Raw genomic sequence first — 17,151 nt, 5'->3', positions numbered from 1 at the left:
TCGACCCCCTTGCCTCCCGAATTCCCCCACCGATATCCCGTAGCCTGCATATATGTTTTATATTCTGTGCTAGTATAAGTTTTAGGATAAGTGGATGTACTTTTTCGGTCAATGATGAGGGAGTTTCTGCCGTTTATTCCGCTGAGGCTGTAATGAATGTCGGCGGCAGCCGCCGCTCGAGGCCCTAATCGGTGGGGAGCCCAGGATGTAAAGGACTCGAGCGTATATATAATAAATAAAAAAAAAGACTTAAATCCCACCAACATATAAAACGGATTTCGAATTAAACTGATTTGAAAGTTATAGACTAATAGAGCATGATGCCTACTAAAGTTTTTAGTGAAGACCTGACTAAAATCGGTTGATAAACAGCGAAGACAAAGGCTAGTAGTTTAATTCTGCAGTTGAAAATTTATTTTGTAGATGGTATTCGTTTTAAAACATTTTGATCCTGAGTTCTAAAGACGAGCGGCTGTGGCTCAGTGGTCAATGCGTTTGACTCTCGATGCTACAGTCTTGTGTTCGAATCCCACCGCTTGCAAATGTTCGAACACAGCAGAGTGCAAAACAAAAATAAGCCTTTCAATGGCAAATTATAGCAGCCAAAATGGGTTGCTATTGAATGTTCCAGCTGAAACATACGCTTCACTGGAATTGTCTTGTGCTCTGTCTCTGTATATATAAAGGTGGACGTTAGAACCACTTATGGTTGGTCGGAAAACTGACAATCTGCCATTGGAAAACAAAAACTTGTCTCGAATATCTCCTCTAATGGAGAAGGCTATGACCCTCAATGGGATGTCAAAGTAAGTAAGTTCTAAAGACAACATGACAGAAATATCATGACATAAAATATTTTGTTGAAGTTGGCGAAGACGGTTCCTATATATAAATATGAATATATATCATAAAAATGTTGTGCATCCGATTAGTACACATTATCGGTTGGGTATGTTTTGTTTTTGGAAAGTTAAAATTAAGAGAGGACTTATAGTAAATGAATCCGTTACACGGGTCAGCATGTAAGCTTGTATATCTGCCGTCGTGACGTCGCCACACATAAATACTGGGGGCTCGCAGTTGTGGTGCTGCTGCCGTGGCCCCCCAAAAATTGAGGAAATCAGTTGTTTGGATTTGTCTCATCATTCTCTTCTGGATGTACCACCCAATGTGTTCGAGTTAGAGCGTACACTAGAGGAACTTCACCTCAGTAATAATCATATTGTCGATTTACCACGTCAGCTCTTTCTGTGCCACGAACTTCGTCGCTTACATTTGCAGGACAACGATATTGCCGTTGTGCCTGGTGCTGTAGGGGAACTGTTGCATCTTCAGTTTCTTGATATCAGTCGTAACGCTTTGACGCTCATATCAGAGGAGATTCGTCAATGTCGTCATCTGACTGTTCTCAATATTAGTGCAAATGCATTAGGCCGCCTTCCTGATGCATTGACATGCTTATTGGCGCTGCAGGTAGATAGTATTACTATTTGATTGAACTCAGATAATTCATCAATTATTCACAAAAATTAATTGAGAACTGAAGTGTAAATAAAAATCTCATCATTCTAGATATTAAAACTTATTATACATTTTGCTTGATAATTACTTTACAGGAGTTGATTTTATCTTTTCTTCATATAAAACAGTTTATTCAAAATGTTCCAATATTTAAAATAAAAGGAGAAATGAGCAGACTTTATTTATTTATTTATCGCAGTAACAGCTAAAATGCTAAACTTTTTCTCAGAGGATCTACTTACTATTCCTAGATTCCTTTTCTTTCGCTTAGAAGATATCTACTTCAAACAGTTAGCTTCGAATAGTTGGTTATTTTTTATAATTTTGACTTGATATTTTTCACAATTCTTAATTGAGTATCTTGTTAAAAAATGATACCAAAACTACTGATACTTTTTCCTATTTCCTAAATTTTTTAGTAAAGTGTTCGGTTTCATTGAATATTATAATATATTATGCTAAGTTAGCTTGTTATGGTTCTTTTCAATTCGGGCAATTATGTTAATATAAAAAAGTTGTTTTGCGTAATTTCTTCTGAAATAAACTTTATTTTAAAAAATTTTTACAGACTCGTGAAAAATTATTGGTGTTTCTCACCAAAATTCCGAGTTTCTGTCAAAAAATGTTCTTATGGATATTTATTTATCTATATTTTTCTTAAACTATTAATTAATTTAATTATTTATTAATGTATGTACTCAATGTTTTAGGAGATGTACCTAAACGACACAATGCTTGAATACTTGCCAGCTAATTTTGGTCGCTTAGCAGAGCTACGTGTATTAGAAGTCCGTGAAAATACGTTAATTACACTCCCACGAAGTATGACAAGACTACAGAAATTGCAGCGCCTTGATATTGGGGCCAATGATTTTCCAGAACTACCAGAAGTAGTAGGTCATCTCAACTCTCTTACTGAGTTATGGTGCGATGGCAATCACATTCATCGTATTTCGTCCAATGTGGCTAACTTGCGTTGCCTACAACACTTCGACGCGAATGGAAATCAGCTGCAGATTCTACCGGCAGAAATGGATACATGGACACACTTACAAGAACTGAGTTCTTCATCGAACAGTCTTCGGACACTTCCAGATGGTATAGGCAATTTCCTCTGTCTAGTTACACTCAAGTTGGACAACAATCTACTGCAGGTAAGACTAGAACGCATACTGTATTCATGGTAGAAAAGAAATTAAAGCGTCGTTGCAACTCTCGAAATCTAGAAAATATTTCTTATTACTAAACCCATCTAAAATAATTTTAAATACTTCTCATAACTGACATACATCATTCTTGCAGGATCTCCCAGATACCATAGCAAATTGCAAAGCCTTGGAAGAGTTGATTTTGAGCCATAACCGTTTAACACAACTACCGAATTCGGTGGGTGCTTTGAGGAATTTACGTGTATTATCTGTGGACGAAAATGAATTAGAAGAGCTACCGGAAGATCTTTGTAACTGTTCTGCTCTTGCTATTCTTAGCGTGCGTGGAAATCGATTACGCAGCCTTCCTTCAAACTTAGGTCGTCTGGTAAATCTTAGCGTACTAAATGTGGTAAACAATCTATTAGTTGGGCTGCCACTCTCTCTATTGCAACTTCATCAATTAGCAGCCATTTGGGTAAGTGACAATCAGAGTCAACCGCTGATGCCGTTACAGCACGAAATAGCATCTGATAATTCAGTTCGTCTCACGTGCTTTATGCTGCCACAAGGCGGTACTGAACTGCATAGTGCTGACCCACAAAAACCACGGGATATCAAAACAGCACGTGTTGCGCCTCTAGTAGAGCGTCAAACCTGGCTCTTTGGTTGTCATCGTAATCCAAAAGTTTTTGAAATAATATTACCGGCAGACACAGCCCCGCTGGTAAGCCTGATTGCTACAGAATGTGGTTTATTTGTCAATTCTGTTGAAGGTCTAGCTGCATCACTTCTCAAACCACAGGATAAAATTCTTGAAGCGGATGGTGTGGATTGTAGTAAGATATCTATCACTGCAGCACGAAGTCATTTTTCGACTTCGAAACCTGTTCAACTAATGATCTCAAGAACATAAAAATGTATTTTCAAGAAATTCTTGTGTGATTCCAGTGAAATGAATGCAAATGCAGCAGAACGAATATATATATATATATGTGTGTGTGTGTGTGTGTGTGTGTAATACATTCCAATTATAATTTCTACTGAAAGTTTTGTCATTCAGCACTCAGAGACCCGAATGTATGTAAATCTTTTTTAGGCGTAATAAATAAAGAAAAGTCTGACAAAAAACTATGATGTTTCATTGCGTAACTTTTGCTCTTAAAATTTTAAATTAAGTTTTTAAGCATTGTTTTTGGTTGAAGATGATCTTAGTCAAAAGACACTTGCAAAATTTGTGGTAAATTTGGGCATACCCTTAAATAGATTTTTTTTTATCACACGCTTCGTATGTGTTTATGATACTCTTTTTATTCGTCACATTTAACCCCCTCAGTTCATTTTAGTCAATTTTGCGAGATTTGATTATGATTTCTTCTATTTGGGTCTTCCTAAATTGCCTGAAAACAGCACTAGTGGTTCCCATCTTCAATGAAGGTAACAAATCGCAAACTTAGCAACTACCGCCCCATAATGCTGATGTCATCGCTGCTCAAGATAATGGAGCTCATTTTGTACTGCAAGATATACGCTTTATTGACGCATAATAACTTCCTTTCGGACTCGCAGTTTGGTTTCCGTGCTGGTCTATGATGAGAGGATGCTCTGATGAGATTTGTCTCAATATTAAATGAAAGTATAAACCCTCGGGGAGAAGTTCCTCGGCGCTTTTTATCGACATAATGAAGACATACTACGCGGTGTATCATGATATCTTGCTGAGGAAATTGAACAGAGAGGACTTTCATGGCGTCACACTTAAGTGGTTTAACATTTATCTAACGGACCGTTCGCAGCATGCTAGCGTGACATGGGGCTTGATGGCGTCTCTCAGGGATCTGTATTAGACCGATTGCTATTCTTAATCAATATGAACAATCTTCTGAATATGAAATTTGAAGATATATGCTGTCCTTTTGGGAATGCGGGTTCGGGACTCTATGGAGAGAGACCTCATCCTGCTAAAACAATGGCTCAACAAACAGTAGCTTTTGTACCACAAATTTAGCGACCTCAGCACAAAGAATGTAAAACCGATTAATAGACGTTTCCAGAATTTTGTCCTGGTGGTTGGTTATCACTACTAAGATGACGACAGCCGCATAATAAATGGCGGTGACTCTACAGATTGCCGAGTGAACAATACAAACTAAAAATAAAAAAGAACTATAACATGCTTTGAGCGACAGCACATTTTTCGTAAGCGGAAATATGAGAAATGTTGGAGCGATTCTTACTGAAATATAACAATCCTTGACTTCAAAAATGTTAAAGTTTAGCATTATAATTGAATAAAGTAAACAGTCCTTGCTATTATCACCTAAACAGCATAATCATAATGGTTTCAATGTAATTTTATACATTGAACAGAACAGAACAGAACAGAAAAAGTATACTGTTTAAATTTTTGTTTTATTCAACCCTGAAATTATTTCAGGCCCTGTTTTCGCATTTTGCAAATTGAGAATCAAGCTTAAGCTCAGAACAATACAATTTCTCCATCTGATATCACATTTGTTCATAAAATTTAGGATGTTCGATCGTAAATTCAAATGAAATTTATGCAACAGTCATCTTTAATGTTTAATTGTTGACTATGCAAAGAGTTTTCCTGCCTAAGATATCCAAAAGAATGAAATAAAACAGAGCTTTTTTGACTGTCTAAGTATAAGTATCACATAGCGAACACTAAGCATAAAAATATTTTTAAAGAAAAATATTTGGAAGCTGACGTTGAAATATTTAGAACATGAATACTCGGTTGCAGGAGTGATAAATCGATAATGTTGCATACTTCAGGGGTGTCAAATCGACGCTTGCGCGAATCCAGTCAGTTCTTGAATATCTAAAGGTCGCGAGTACGTTCAACAATAGAACATTCAAGGGGGCCCTTCAGAGCCTCCGCAATGGGCAGAGCGCTGGCAATGGACCAGGCTTACGGTGACATACGTTGTATTGAGCCGTGATGCCACATAAATTACCTGCTATTTGAACAACAAGAACACATACACGCAGTATTCCAATGCCAAACGTGATAGTGCGCAATTAAGCAGATGGTTTATCAGTTGAATTTGTAAATCGATGTGGTAATAATTTGGTTCTATTTTCCTTGTAAAATCCATAAAAGATGTGATATAAAGAGGCACAGAAAGTGATTTACGGGAGAATTCAACATTGACTTTTGGAGCATTCGCAGAGGCTCAGAAAGTTACTTGTGAGTAGTATGACCTCTGGCTACGACCTATGTTGCCACAGGTGCTAAATTAAGCGCCCAATAAGCTTTGTTAAAGAACAATACGAAAATATGAAAGTACATAATTATATTCAAAGATAATTTATTGCGGTGAATGTTCCGAACCACTGGGCAATGATTTTTGTGAATTACACCTTATCTCACTCACCACTGGGCAATACAGTGGCGGAAAATAACTATTCAACCACTTATCTTGCCGGGTCTCGAACCCGGGAGCTCGGAATTGGTACTTAAATGCAAAATTCACAAAAATACATAATTTATACTTATTATTTAAACTACTATATTTTATCTATCAAATTTACTTTTCGTTCACTTTTTTTTAACTCATTTTTGACAATATTCGTAACCGAATATCTATAACTGTTTTACATTTTAGTTATAATTTATTGTTTAAAAATTTGAAAACCTTATGAAAAGATATACAATTCTCAAATATATAACAAAATACACGTAGGTAAAGAAGAAAACAAATTTTACATAAGTAAAACGATCAAATTCTTATAATTCTTCTGAGCTAACATCTCTCAAAAACGCATCATGAAAAATATCGTAAATATGTAATATTTTAGCGACGAATACTGTTATTTTTTTTGTAATCAAAGAATTAAATATGAATGTTCCAGCTGAACCATACGATTCAGTGAAATTGTCTTTCAACCTCTGTCTTTCTATATATTATATATTTGATCACCACTTATGATTCGGCAGCAAGCTGACAATTTGTTTCCGTAAAACAAAAACTTGTTTCGAATATCTCCTCAAATAGAAAGGGTTATGTTCCCCGATGGGACGTTTAATCACTAAAAAGACGATGGTAAAATATTACATTTTGTTTATTTGTTCGTGAGTTTAATTCAAAAGACTTTTATGTGTCTTTCCCAATGCTAGTTCCAATTCCTGACTCAAAAATTTCGATTATTTTTCGTAACACCTGGCTAGAAGCGGTAGTGAGCAAAGTAACCCGACATTATTGAGTTTTAAATCAAATTGCACTTTTCATTACGCGACTAAATAATTTATTGGCAGTTTTTCATACCATTCTAAATAATGATAAATTGCTTAAATGTGATGTTTGAGTCACAGTTAAAGTAGAAAACCGTCTTTATATATATTATTTAACGAAAAATACTTATTTTACAATGTTCGTTTCGAAGACAAAATGGTAATTTTTCTACCCACTCAATTTATTTCCGCACAATGGTTCAACGGCTTTTTCCTCCGTTTTCACGTTTGGAGAAATTTTCAGTAAATGTAGTACATGTATGATTTATTTATTCTTACCACTGACTTATACAGTAGGGGATTGGACATTCCATACAAAGTTCCCTTACGCAATTTCAAACATAACGACCTACCAACGGCACTACTTCTCAAGTTTTTTTTGTATGTAAAACTACACGGATTTTCTTTATACGGGTTAATTGGTTTTAATGAGGAAGACCCAGCTCAATATCTCACGAAAATTATGAAATGTTTGATCACATTATTTAAAACAATAAAATTCAGTTAAAATGACTTACAAAATAGTGGTATTTTTAAATCTTGTACTATAAATTAATCTTTCACTTGTGGCTTTGCGTTCAGATAATTACGGCTAAACTTATGGCGACCATGATTTAAACACTTTGGAGGCTGAAAATGGGCGCGGCCATGCCAATGGGTGATTGCTGAAGTTCGAAAGGTCCGGGAATGGTGAGCGTGTTGGTTATTGGATGTCTGGCCACGCTTGGTGCCATTATAACGGTCCTCCTTCTTTTCGCTGGTGGTTATCTTTGGTGGCGCCATAAGCGCTCGCAATTGCATTTCATCGAACCGAATGACGATGAAGAGATCGCCAGTGAAATTGTACGGTATGTTGCAATTAAGTATAAATTATTTACATAATAACATAACACAATTAATGTCTCTTCTCTCAGGCTACAACAGCCGGTAACGGTGTCTGTCGACAGCGCTGTAGAAAATCCACCACAGCAGAGCATATCACCGCCTCCGGTCAATAACATCAATCGTAAGCTGAATGGTTTTTTAAACATTAAGTCGCCGCTGATTGGGTAAGTTAAGAACGCTGTAATGTTACTTATTTCGAATACAGAACCTCAAATGTTCCCACGTAACATTTGAGGTTATGGATGCTTATGTTTATAATGAGGGATGTCTTTCTATAGATCCAGTAGCGTACCACCCAAGCCTGATGGAAACGTGGCCACCGTGAGTGGTCAAACGAGCGACAATCGTAGCATATCGATGATTGATATGTACATTGACAATACGGAGCCCATCGAGAACGTGGGTCTAATACACTTCTCATTAGAGTATGACTTCCAGAACTCCACGCTCATCCTCAGGATAATTCAGGTGGGATATTATTTGCTTGGAAACCAACCAGTGTATTAATTCACGTACATAAATCCATGATATAGGGTAAAGAGCTACCAGCCAAAGACCTCAGTGGAACGTCTGATCCATACGTACGTGTAACACTGCTACCGGATAAAAAACATCGCCTCGAAACAAAGATAAAAAGACGCACTCTAAATCCGCGTTGGAACGAGACGTTCTACTTTGAGGGATTCCCTATCCAAAAGCTACAATCTAGAGTAAGTCCAAGTTAATCTCCCTTTTCCAGAATTTCATCTGTGTGATGCAAACATTTTAAAGTCAGAATCAATCGATTTCCAATTTCTAACGCTTTGTCACAGGAATTTATGCAAATGACAAAGGTTATATAACACTTGCTTTTTGTCTCGAAAGTACTGAATCGATTTTACATGCATCCAATAAACATTGCAAGGCATTAAGTAAGCTGTGAAATTGCTGCGTACTTTTGACCAACGAATATATGTAATTCAGTGGAATTATGTTTAAGTTCGTAATCAGTATTTCGTTATCAACCAGACAGAATTATCAATTATGAGGGTCTTAGTAGACAGGGATACTTTTCTATGGAATTCGCGAGCAAATTTTGATAAACTAAATCCAAAAAATAACCTTCTTTTTCGTTATACATATTTCGTCATATTTCTATTTAATTTTTTGCGCGAATATAGATCGTAGCTGTGAATGTAAATTCCAGCTCTTAAAATGCACTCAGTATTTTTACCGCACATCCACTTTTGTGTTCCTCTTAGCATATAAGTCAGCATTATGCTTTCATTGTATACCCAAAAGAGCAATAAGTGCAAATTTTGTAACTGAAATTATGTGTAAATAGCGGATTTTTTTAAAGTGTTTGAACAAAGCTACAAGTTAATGAGCCAATTATATATTGGCTTTATTGGTCTGCAGACATAAATTCTGAAGACTACGTTGCGCGAGTAGTAAGGAAATTCAGAAACACGTGAAACTCTCAGTTGAGCTAGAGAAACACAACTACTATGAAAATAAATTACGCGTAGCGGGGAGGGATTGCAGGAGACAGTGGGCCATCATAAATGAGATTGCGGGACGTGAGAGCAAGAAAGCTCAGATTACACGTATGTGTGTCGCGGATGAGATTGTCGATGATGAGGCCGAGATCGCCAACCACTTCAATGATCACTTTGTGAACATTTCTGGCTCTGATTCGGCAGAGTTGGGTGGGGTTTCTGGGTCTGGTCTGTGTGCGCAAGCTCCTCGAGCCCCCAATAGTAGGTTTGATAGCCTTTTCCTGACGCCAATTTCTGGCTATGAAATCCAAAAACTGATAAACAATTTGGATGGCAGCAAATCCACGGAATATGATGGGTTAACTGCGGCGTGTGTGAAAAAAATTGCCCTCTACATAATTGACATCCTTAAGGTGCTGTTCAATCTCTGCTTAGAAACTGGATGTTATGACCCCCGTTTTCAAAAAGGGTGACCCCTTGGCCGCTGGAAACTACCGCCCGATCTCCCTTTTCTCCATTTTTTCAAAAATATTTGAGAGACTAATTAAATCGCGCTTGAACAGTTTCCTATATCGCAATAGAACACTAAACGATGCGCAATATGGGTTCAGAGAGGGACGCAGCACGGAGGATGCAATGCTGTTTGTCACATGCGAAATCTTTAAGACTGTGAACGCGAGAGGAAAAGCGGCAGCGATTTTTCTTGACTTAACAAAGGCTTTTGATTTGGTCTCACATGCGACCCTGTTGTCCACACTCGAGTGCATAGGCGTTAGGGGCATTAGGCTTTTTGAGTTGTACCTATCGGGAAGGCGCCAAATGGTCAGGATAGGAAATGTACTTAGTTCTGCACGCACTTTATATCGAGGAGTTCCTCAAGGAACTGTTTTTGGCCCCCTACTTTTCGTGATCTTTATTAACAATCTACTCTCTCTAGACTTTGAAGGCGAAATAGTTGCCTATGCTGATGATCTTGTGCTATTATATAGAGATGAATCGTGGTTTAATATGGAGAATCGTATGGAAAGCGATATGAGGGTGATGATGCGGTGGCTGGACGAACATTCTATTATTCTCAGTAACAAATCACGTGCAATGCGCTTTTTGCCATCAGCGAGTGAGGGTTTGTCCGACGAAATCAAGTGTCACTCTTGGAATTGCCAGGGCTCCTCTCCCGCATCTTGTATCGCCATCCCGTTTGTCAGCAATTTTAAATATTTGGGGGTCGTCTTCGATAGCGGGCTGACCTGGAGTGATCACGTGTTAAATCTTAGAATTGGATTGTTGCCGATCATCAACGGTCTCTACCATGTTAGCCGTGTGAGCCCTCTTAGTATCCCTCGTATGTTTTATAACGCCTGTGTGGACTCTCGTTTGCGATACGGCCTGACTATTTGGGGTGGAGGGCGAGCTGCGCACATCGGACCGGTCTGGAGGGCGCAGAGAAGCGCTGTTCAGGCAATTTTACGAAAAAGAAAGCAGGATTCGCTCTTCAAAGCATTTTTTGATCTGAATATCCTCCCTATATATTACGCGTATAAATATAAAACGCTGCGACTGTTTTTTAACAGAGGAGGATATCTCAATTCATCCAGATCTAGACCGGCCCGAAACGGAGTCCCTGCCATTGTTCCGCGCCCAAGGTTGGAATTGTTAAAGAGATTTTTCCCATATATTGCCCCCCTGTTGTACAATAACCTGCCTCTTGCCCTGAGACGCCCTGCAATAAGAGAGCACACTTTCTCTCGCGAACTGGCTGACCATTTGTGGTTGGAATACCTGTCGGTCAGGGTTGGTCACAACCTCGAGCCTCGAAATCGCGGCTCTCTGCTCTAGCGCACCTAAATGAGCTCCCGTCCTGGCCCCGTAGTTGCTGCCTGCATAATGTAGCACCTTAAGTGCACCAAGCAAACTAAAACTGACTTTTGTCACACTGCTGAACTTGAGCGGTCCCTTGCCATGTCTCCCAGACCCGCGAACAGCGCTTCAATTCCCACTGGGAATTTTCCTGTTCTGTTACCCTCTTCCCGTGTGCTGTGTGCGCCTAAAATTAACTAAAACTAGTTTTCACATATACATTGTAAGGCTGTGAACCAAACTGTTACTAGTGTAAGTGGCATACACGACCAATGAATCGAGTTTTCTGCCGTTTTCTCGGGGAGGTCGGCTCTGAAGTCGGCGGCAGATGCACATACAAAAGAGGCGAATAGACATTATAATTATATTATTATCATACACGATACGCTTGGTGAAGAAAGAGATTTGGAGAAAACACGTATTCTCCATCCACCCTAGGAAGGGGCATTGGTCAGGAATCCATTCTTGGTCCTTTGCTCTTCTCCATGTTCATTAATGATCTGCCCTCTGTCCTGCGTGGTTGCTCGTATCATCTGTATGCGGACGACCTCCAGATTTACGTAGAAGGTGATCCTTCAAATTCTTCCTGTGCTTTCAAACTTCTCAATGATAACCTCTCCCGAATCGGGCACTGCGTTTCGCCTAAATCCTAAAAAATCGCAGGCAATTATCTTCTCAAAAAGGAGTGCTAACTTTCCTTATTTCACCGTTCTTCTCAACGGTGAAGTTATCCCTTATGCGGATCAGATTAAAAACCTTGGTATTGTCTTTAATTCGACACTAACCTGGTCTGATCACGCCACCTCCCTTTGCCGTAAGGTCAATTATTCTCTATATGTCCTCCTGTAGACGCTATCGGCACATCTCGCCCTACGACACTCGGCTGCTTCTCGTGCGAGCGCCTATTATGCCATTCTTTTCCTATGGAGCAGAGCTATTCTTCCTGGCGGATAGTGACACACTCCGTCGGCTGACTGTAGCATTTAACAATTGTGTCAGGTACGTCTGCGGACTGGGTCCCCGCGATCACATTTCTGCCCACAGAGATGTGCTGGTGGGCTGCAGCCTGTCCTCTTTCCTGCAAATGCGAGTACTGATTTTCTTAGATCGTCTTTCCATCAGCGGCTGCCCTGGATATCTGGCTTCGCTCTTGACGAGGGGTGGTTCGACCAGGCTCCGGGGACGTCTTGTTCCTCGAGCTGAGCATGAGACTTTTTTCTGAACCCTCTTTGTCCGGGGGGTTTCGCTTTATAATGCCCTCCCGCGTGAGGCGCAAGAGACCGTGGGTGGCATCAGGAAGTACTTTCAGGTTACCGATCTAATCATTGACTCATCCTAAATCATAGCTAAACGTTTTAAAGTTTCATTTCTTTTTTTTTCTCACTTATCTGTATTATTGTTCTAACTCTTTGTCGATTCTTAGTCTCTTTTTTCCGTTTTTTTTTCTCATTAGCAAATTGTAAGAGGGTCAGGCCCTAAATTTTGCTCAAATAAATTGAATTGAATTGAATGACCTATATCAATTTTCAGATGACAAATACTGTGTTTCACAATTAGAATAATTCATGAATAATTGATCTCTTTCATCAATGCCACCCTTTTGCTTTGCAATATCAATAGGGTCGGTTGAGGTTTTCCACCAGGTTTTTATTAGACAATCGACTAATAAACAAACTCTCTTTTAGGTACTGCACTTGCATGTATTTGACTATGATAGATTCTCGCGTGACGATTCCATCGGGGAAGTATTTCTGCCTCTTTGTCAGGTAGATTTCACTGGTAAGCCGGCCTTTTGGAAAGCACTAAAACCACCAGCTAAAGACAAATGTGGTGAGCTTTTGGCCTCTCTCTGCTATCAACCATCGAGCTCCATTTTGACGCTATCGCTGATTAAAGCACGCAATCTTAAGGCAAAAGACATAAACGGAAAGTCAGGTGAAAATCTAGAAATTCTTTTAAATCTGTTCAATATCTATTTAATTTGCATCTATTTCGAATTTTTGTTATGGTTTTGTTTCTGAGTTGCGTGATTCTGCAAGGAAAATAATTCCCATAGATTGCTGTTCAGTAAAAACTAATCTGGTGTATTTAATTTTCTACTTGGCTGAATTCAGCTCAGTTCCGTTTAGATCGAAAAACAATTAGAAAGTTCGGCTCTCTGCTATTACCAATAATATATTTGTAATGTGAAGAAATCAGAAAGAAAACTTTAAACAAACAATTCATAACCCCTAAATTGTGTATTGTGTACAGGATTATTAATCTGTGATAAATTTAAATAATTGTAATGTTAAACTATTTGTGAACTTAATTCAATAACAAATTAATAAGACTGCAGTATCATAAAACAATTACATTCTGCACTTTTTGATGCTTTTTTCTCTATTAGATCCATACGTTAAGGTCTGGCTACAGTTCGGGGAAAAACGCGTGGACAAAAGAAAAACACCCATCTTTAAATGTACTCTGAACCCTATCTTCAATGAGGCATTCAGCTTTAGCGTTCCATGGGAGAAAATCCGTGAGTGCTCTCTCGATATCATGGTAATGGATTTCGACAATATTGGACGAAATGAATTAATTGGACGCATTCTCTTAGCAGGTAGGAAAACATGAAAGTTTTAAAGTTAAAGTATGAAAGTTATTTCTTAGCAAATTAAACCTTTTCCAGGCGTTAATTGCACTGAAAGGACATTTTGATGTGTCCGATTAGCTTTCGAAAAAAATTATATTGATTTTTCCAGGCACATGTAAGAAATATCTTATTGTAGGGAAAAACGGTTCCGGAGCATCAGAGACAAAGCATTGGCAAGACATGATTTCGAAGCCACGTCAGACAATCGTTCAATGGCACCGACTGAAACCAGAATAGATGGTGATGGACTCGAGGCTGCTTAGCGTAGTTGGGTAGTCCTTTCTTCTCTCTACATTCAACTGTCGAGCTGCTAAGCTCACGTTTGTTATTTAGCGACGATATAAACGAGAGATACAAAAATTAAATAAAATTATCTGACAATTTTATGGCTGATTGTATCACGGTTTATTGTCCTGCCCGCCCACTAAACAACAATCAAGTACATTGTTACTGGACAAAATATATGTGTAATAGTTTGTAAATGGTATTTAAATGAAACAAAGACAAAAAGGAAATATAATAATTATTATAAAAGTAATAATGCTAGAGTATATGAGGCACAAAAGTGTCACCTTATTCGTGTTGGCATTTGCAACGTATTCTAATCACTATATGTTTACAAAAAAGAAAAATATTATGATTGAATGTGTGAAACCATGAGTTTGTTTGTATTTTATTGTTCTAAATATGTTATCTGGACAGAGGATTCAATAAATTTTTACAGCCTGTATGGTGTCTCAGAACCACTAAATTTTTGCATGAAATATGTGAAGACGAGTCTTTTTCATATAAATCAAGGAAGCCAATTGTTGATCTGAAACGAATATGCAAAGAAAAGAGTCATTTCATTTTTAGATATACATACCACCAAGTACCCCGGTTGTTCTCAGTCATAGAGCAATTGTCGCTTCGGGAATTTATACTCGGGTATAGGAGGATTACTCTCACCTTCACGTAGTTTTCCGGGGCGAATAACAATGGAATATAAAATGACTTACACTGAACTAAAATAAAAAAAAACTATGCACAACATCACTGCAAACTTTTGTGCTGAACAAGAGCTGATCGATCTTCGCCTATCCAATAAGACCCTTTAGCGAGCTGAGGGCTGAGTCTTGGAAATGGTTTGAAATTCTTCAAAATCAGAATCAGTGAAAATTGACTGATTTTGAGAAATTTGCGAGTTTTGAGTAAAAATCAGTCAGAAACCGAGTCAAAATTGGCTGAAAATTAATCAACTCGTGTTGACATGAGAATATCGAGTCAACACGATTGCTCCATGTCACAATTTTAAGATTTTACTGCAATTAGAGTATCAAATGGACATCGATGGAATCAAAAATTAATAATAGAATTAATTTTTTTTTTAAATTATTTTTAATATTATATTTATAATTTTCCATATTACAGCTGAGATATAAGCGTTTCTTTTCTTGCGCTCGCGTAAGAGGCTCAGAGACACAGAATGTAAAACTTAAGTGGATATTTGGATAGAAAATAGTGATTATATTTTATAAATGTTATTATTCGTCATTTTCGCCACCCATTTTTTGCATTTTAACGATTTTAACTATTTTTCCTCCGAAAAAGAGAACCATAATAGGAGTTTGATGAAGTCAAATCTAACTCTGCAACCCGCGAATTTGTTGATTTGCCTTTCATTTGAACACTTTTGGTATGAAATGATTTCATTTCATGCGGCCTTCGACAAAGTGTAAATTTCTCAACATCACAATATTCCTACCTAGTCTCTGAGAGTCCCTCTTTGCAGTGTTGAAGTACCGATAATACAAATTTTATTATGTAATGCATAATCCTTGCCATACACATTTTCAGTTTTGAAGGTTGCTTTAATTGCATGGAATTTCCAAATTATTCGTCCTTTGCTTAGTTTTTAAGTCTCACAAATCAATGAACTGAACATGTGGACAGATAAGACAAAGCCAAGAGTTTCATCACAAGATGAACAATTGGTTGGACAAAAAAATTGATGGAGAAATTTTTACAAAGGGGGGGGGAGTCGAGATTAATCTCCATCTTCTGGGGCACCTCAAGATCGCCCGTAACAGTCTCATACTGCTCCTGGGATTTCTTGTATAACTGCAAGAGAATATCTGTGCGATAATAATACATATTATTCACATATTTGACGACAGAGAGTTAATTTTTGGCCCCCTTAAGGCGTGGACAGACACCCCATGACGATTCTTTGAGCTGAACTTAAAATTTCTTCAGTATTTTTATCATTTTCTGCCTCCAATACCGCAACTTGAGCCAAATCAAAACATCAAAAATACGTTTCTGCCTGCATTCCGAAAGCATTTCCCCTCCCGAAAAATTCCGAAGACTGATTTTGACTCAAGATCCACGAAATATATCCCAGTTGCGGTTCCACAAGCTACGTAAGGGTTTCAAGAAAGCGTTTCCGGCCCAGAACGCTTATGGGGAATTTACATTGGATGCGTTTCACTTTTTCCCGACGAAATGCTTTCTTGAAATGTCTCGGAGGGTATTCATCCCTTTTTTATTGTCCCTACACTCGGGCGCGAAGGGCAATAAACCTCGAACAAAAAAAGGATATTGCCCTCCGAGTCATTTCAGGAAAGTCTTTCGTTTTAGTGCAAGAAAGAATTTCATACTTACTACAGGAAACAATTTCGTAGTTCTATCAATAAATATTTTCGTTTTTATTGCAAGTAAGAATTCCGTAGTTATTTCTGGAAACAATTTCATATTTATTGCGTGTTTGGAATCCAATACAATTAAAATAGATATTTTTGTCCAAACGGCGGTGTCGATCATGCTGAATCTGACCACCTTTAGCACTCTCCGGCATCATCTTATCCCGGAATCCGTGAAATTTCCAGCGGCTTTATTGTCCATCTGAAAAATTATAAAATTATAAAATTTTACTGTTTATACGCGCAGAATTTAGATCAAATTTTCTCTCAATTTATTTTATAACAGCGTAGTCAATGCACATTTTGAAAATTAACCAAAATGTACTTAAATAAATGCAATTTTTTCTCACCTTATTATCCGATGAAAACTGATGAAGAACTGCACGTTTTGCATTCAACCACGACCAGAACTCAACTGATTCGACAACTCAGATGAGTTTTAGTGAAGGAATTTCCCAACATTGCTTCATCCCGACACCCGAGCCTTGTTTTATGACCTTTTTTCATAGTTTGCATTTTCTTTGTCTATTTTCTGTATAACAGATGTTTTATTGCACTATTTTTCTCGCTCGAACGCATCATGGAATTTTGACCGGTTTCAGGTATTACGAGAAATTCTTCCATAAACTAAACGGAGGCATTTCTTGACCACATTCGGAAATAGTAAGAATACTTGGTCTTACTCGTT

General features: G+C 38.0%; 2 protein-coding genes across 4 annotated transcripts; both read left to right on the top strand.

The window, feature by feature from the left end:
• The first annotated feature begins 793 nt into the window (after window positions 1-793).
• On the top strand, window positions 794-3,790 carry LOC132257065 (protein lap1-like). The gene is made up of 4 exons (XM_059753772.1): window positions 794-806; window positions 1,028-1,473; window positions 2,232-2,675; window positions 2,824-3,790. The coding sequence occupies exons 1-4, from the start codon at window positions 794-796 to the stop codon at window positions 3,583-3,585; spliced, it is 1,665 nt and encodes a 554-aa protein (XP_059609755.1). The 3' UTR covers window positions 3,586-3,790.
• Window positions 3,791-5,475: 1,685 nt separating this feature from the next.
• LOC132257036 (synaptotagmin-7) lies at window positions 5,476-14,534 on the top strand. Of its 3 annotated transcripts, XM_059753724.1 has the most exons (9): window positions 5,481-5,883; window positions 7,510-7,617; window positions 7,714-7,775; window positions 7,842-7,976; window positions 8,091-8,280; window positions 8,346-8,522; window positions 12,833-13,082; window positions 13,537-13,749; window positions 13,919-14,533. In XM_059753724.1, the coding sequence occupies exons 2-9, from the start codon at window positions 7,615-7,617 to the stop codon at window positions 14,017-14,019; spliced, it is 1,131 nt and encodes a 376-aa protein (XP_059609707.1). In that variant the 5' UTR covers window positions 5,481-5,883; window positions 7,510-7,614; the 3' UTR covers window positions 14,020-14,533. The 3 variants fall into 3 exon arrangements, with proteins under 3 accessions (XP_059609706.1, XP_059609705.1, XP_059609707.1); XM_059753723.1 differs by having other exon boundaries at window positions 5,476-5,883; window positions 7,510-7,775; window positions 13,819-13,929; XM_059753722.1 differs by having other exon boundaries at window positions 5,479-5,883; window positions 7,510-7,775; window positions 13,919-14,534.
• Window positions 14,535-17,151: the final 2,617 nt, after the last annotated feature.

Source organism: Phlebotomus argentipes, unplaced genomic scaffold (genome assembly GCF_947086385.1).
Source record: "Phlebotomus argentipes unplaced genomic scaffold, Phlebotomus argentipes genome assembly contig_75, whole genome shotgun sequence".
Lineage (NCBI taxonomy): Eukaryota > Metazoa > Arthropoda > Insecta > Diptera > Psychodidae > Phlebotomus > Phlebotomus argentipes.
This window is presented reverse-complemented; position numbering and strand designations above follow the sequence as displayed.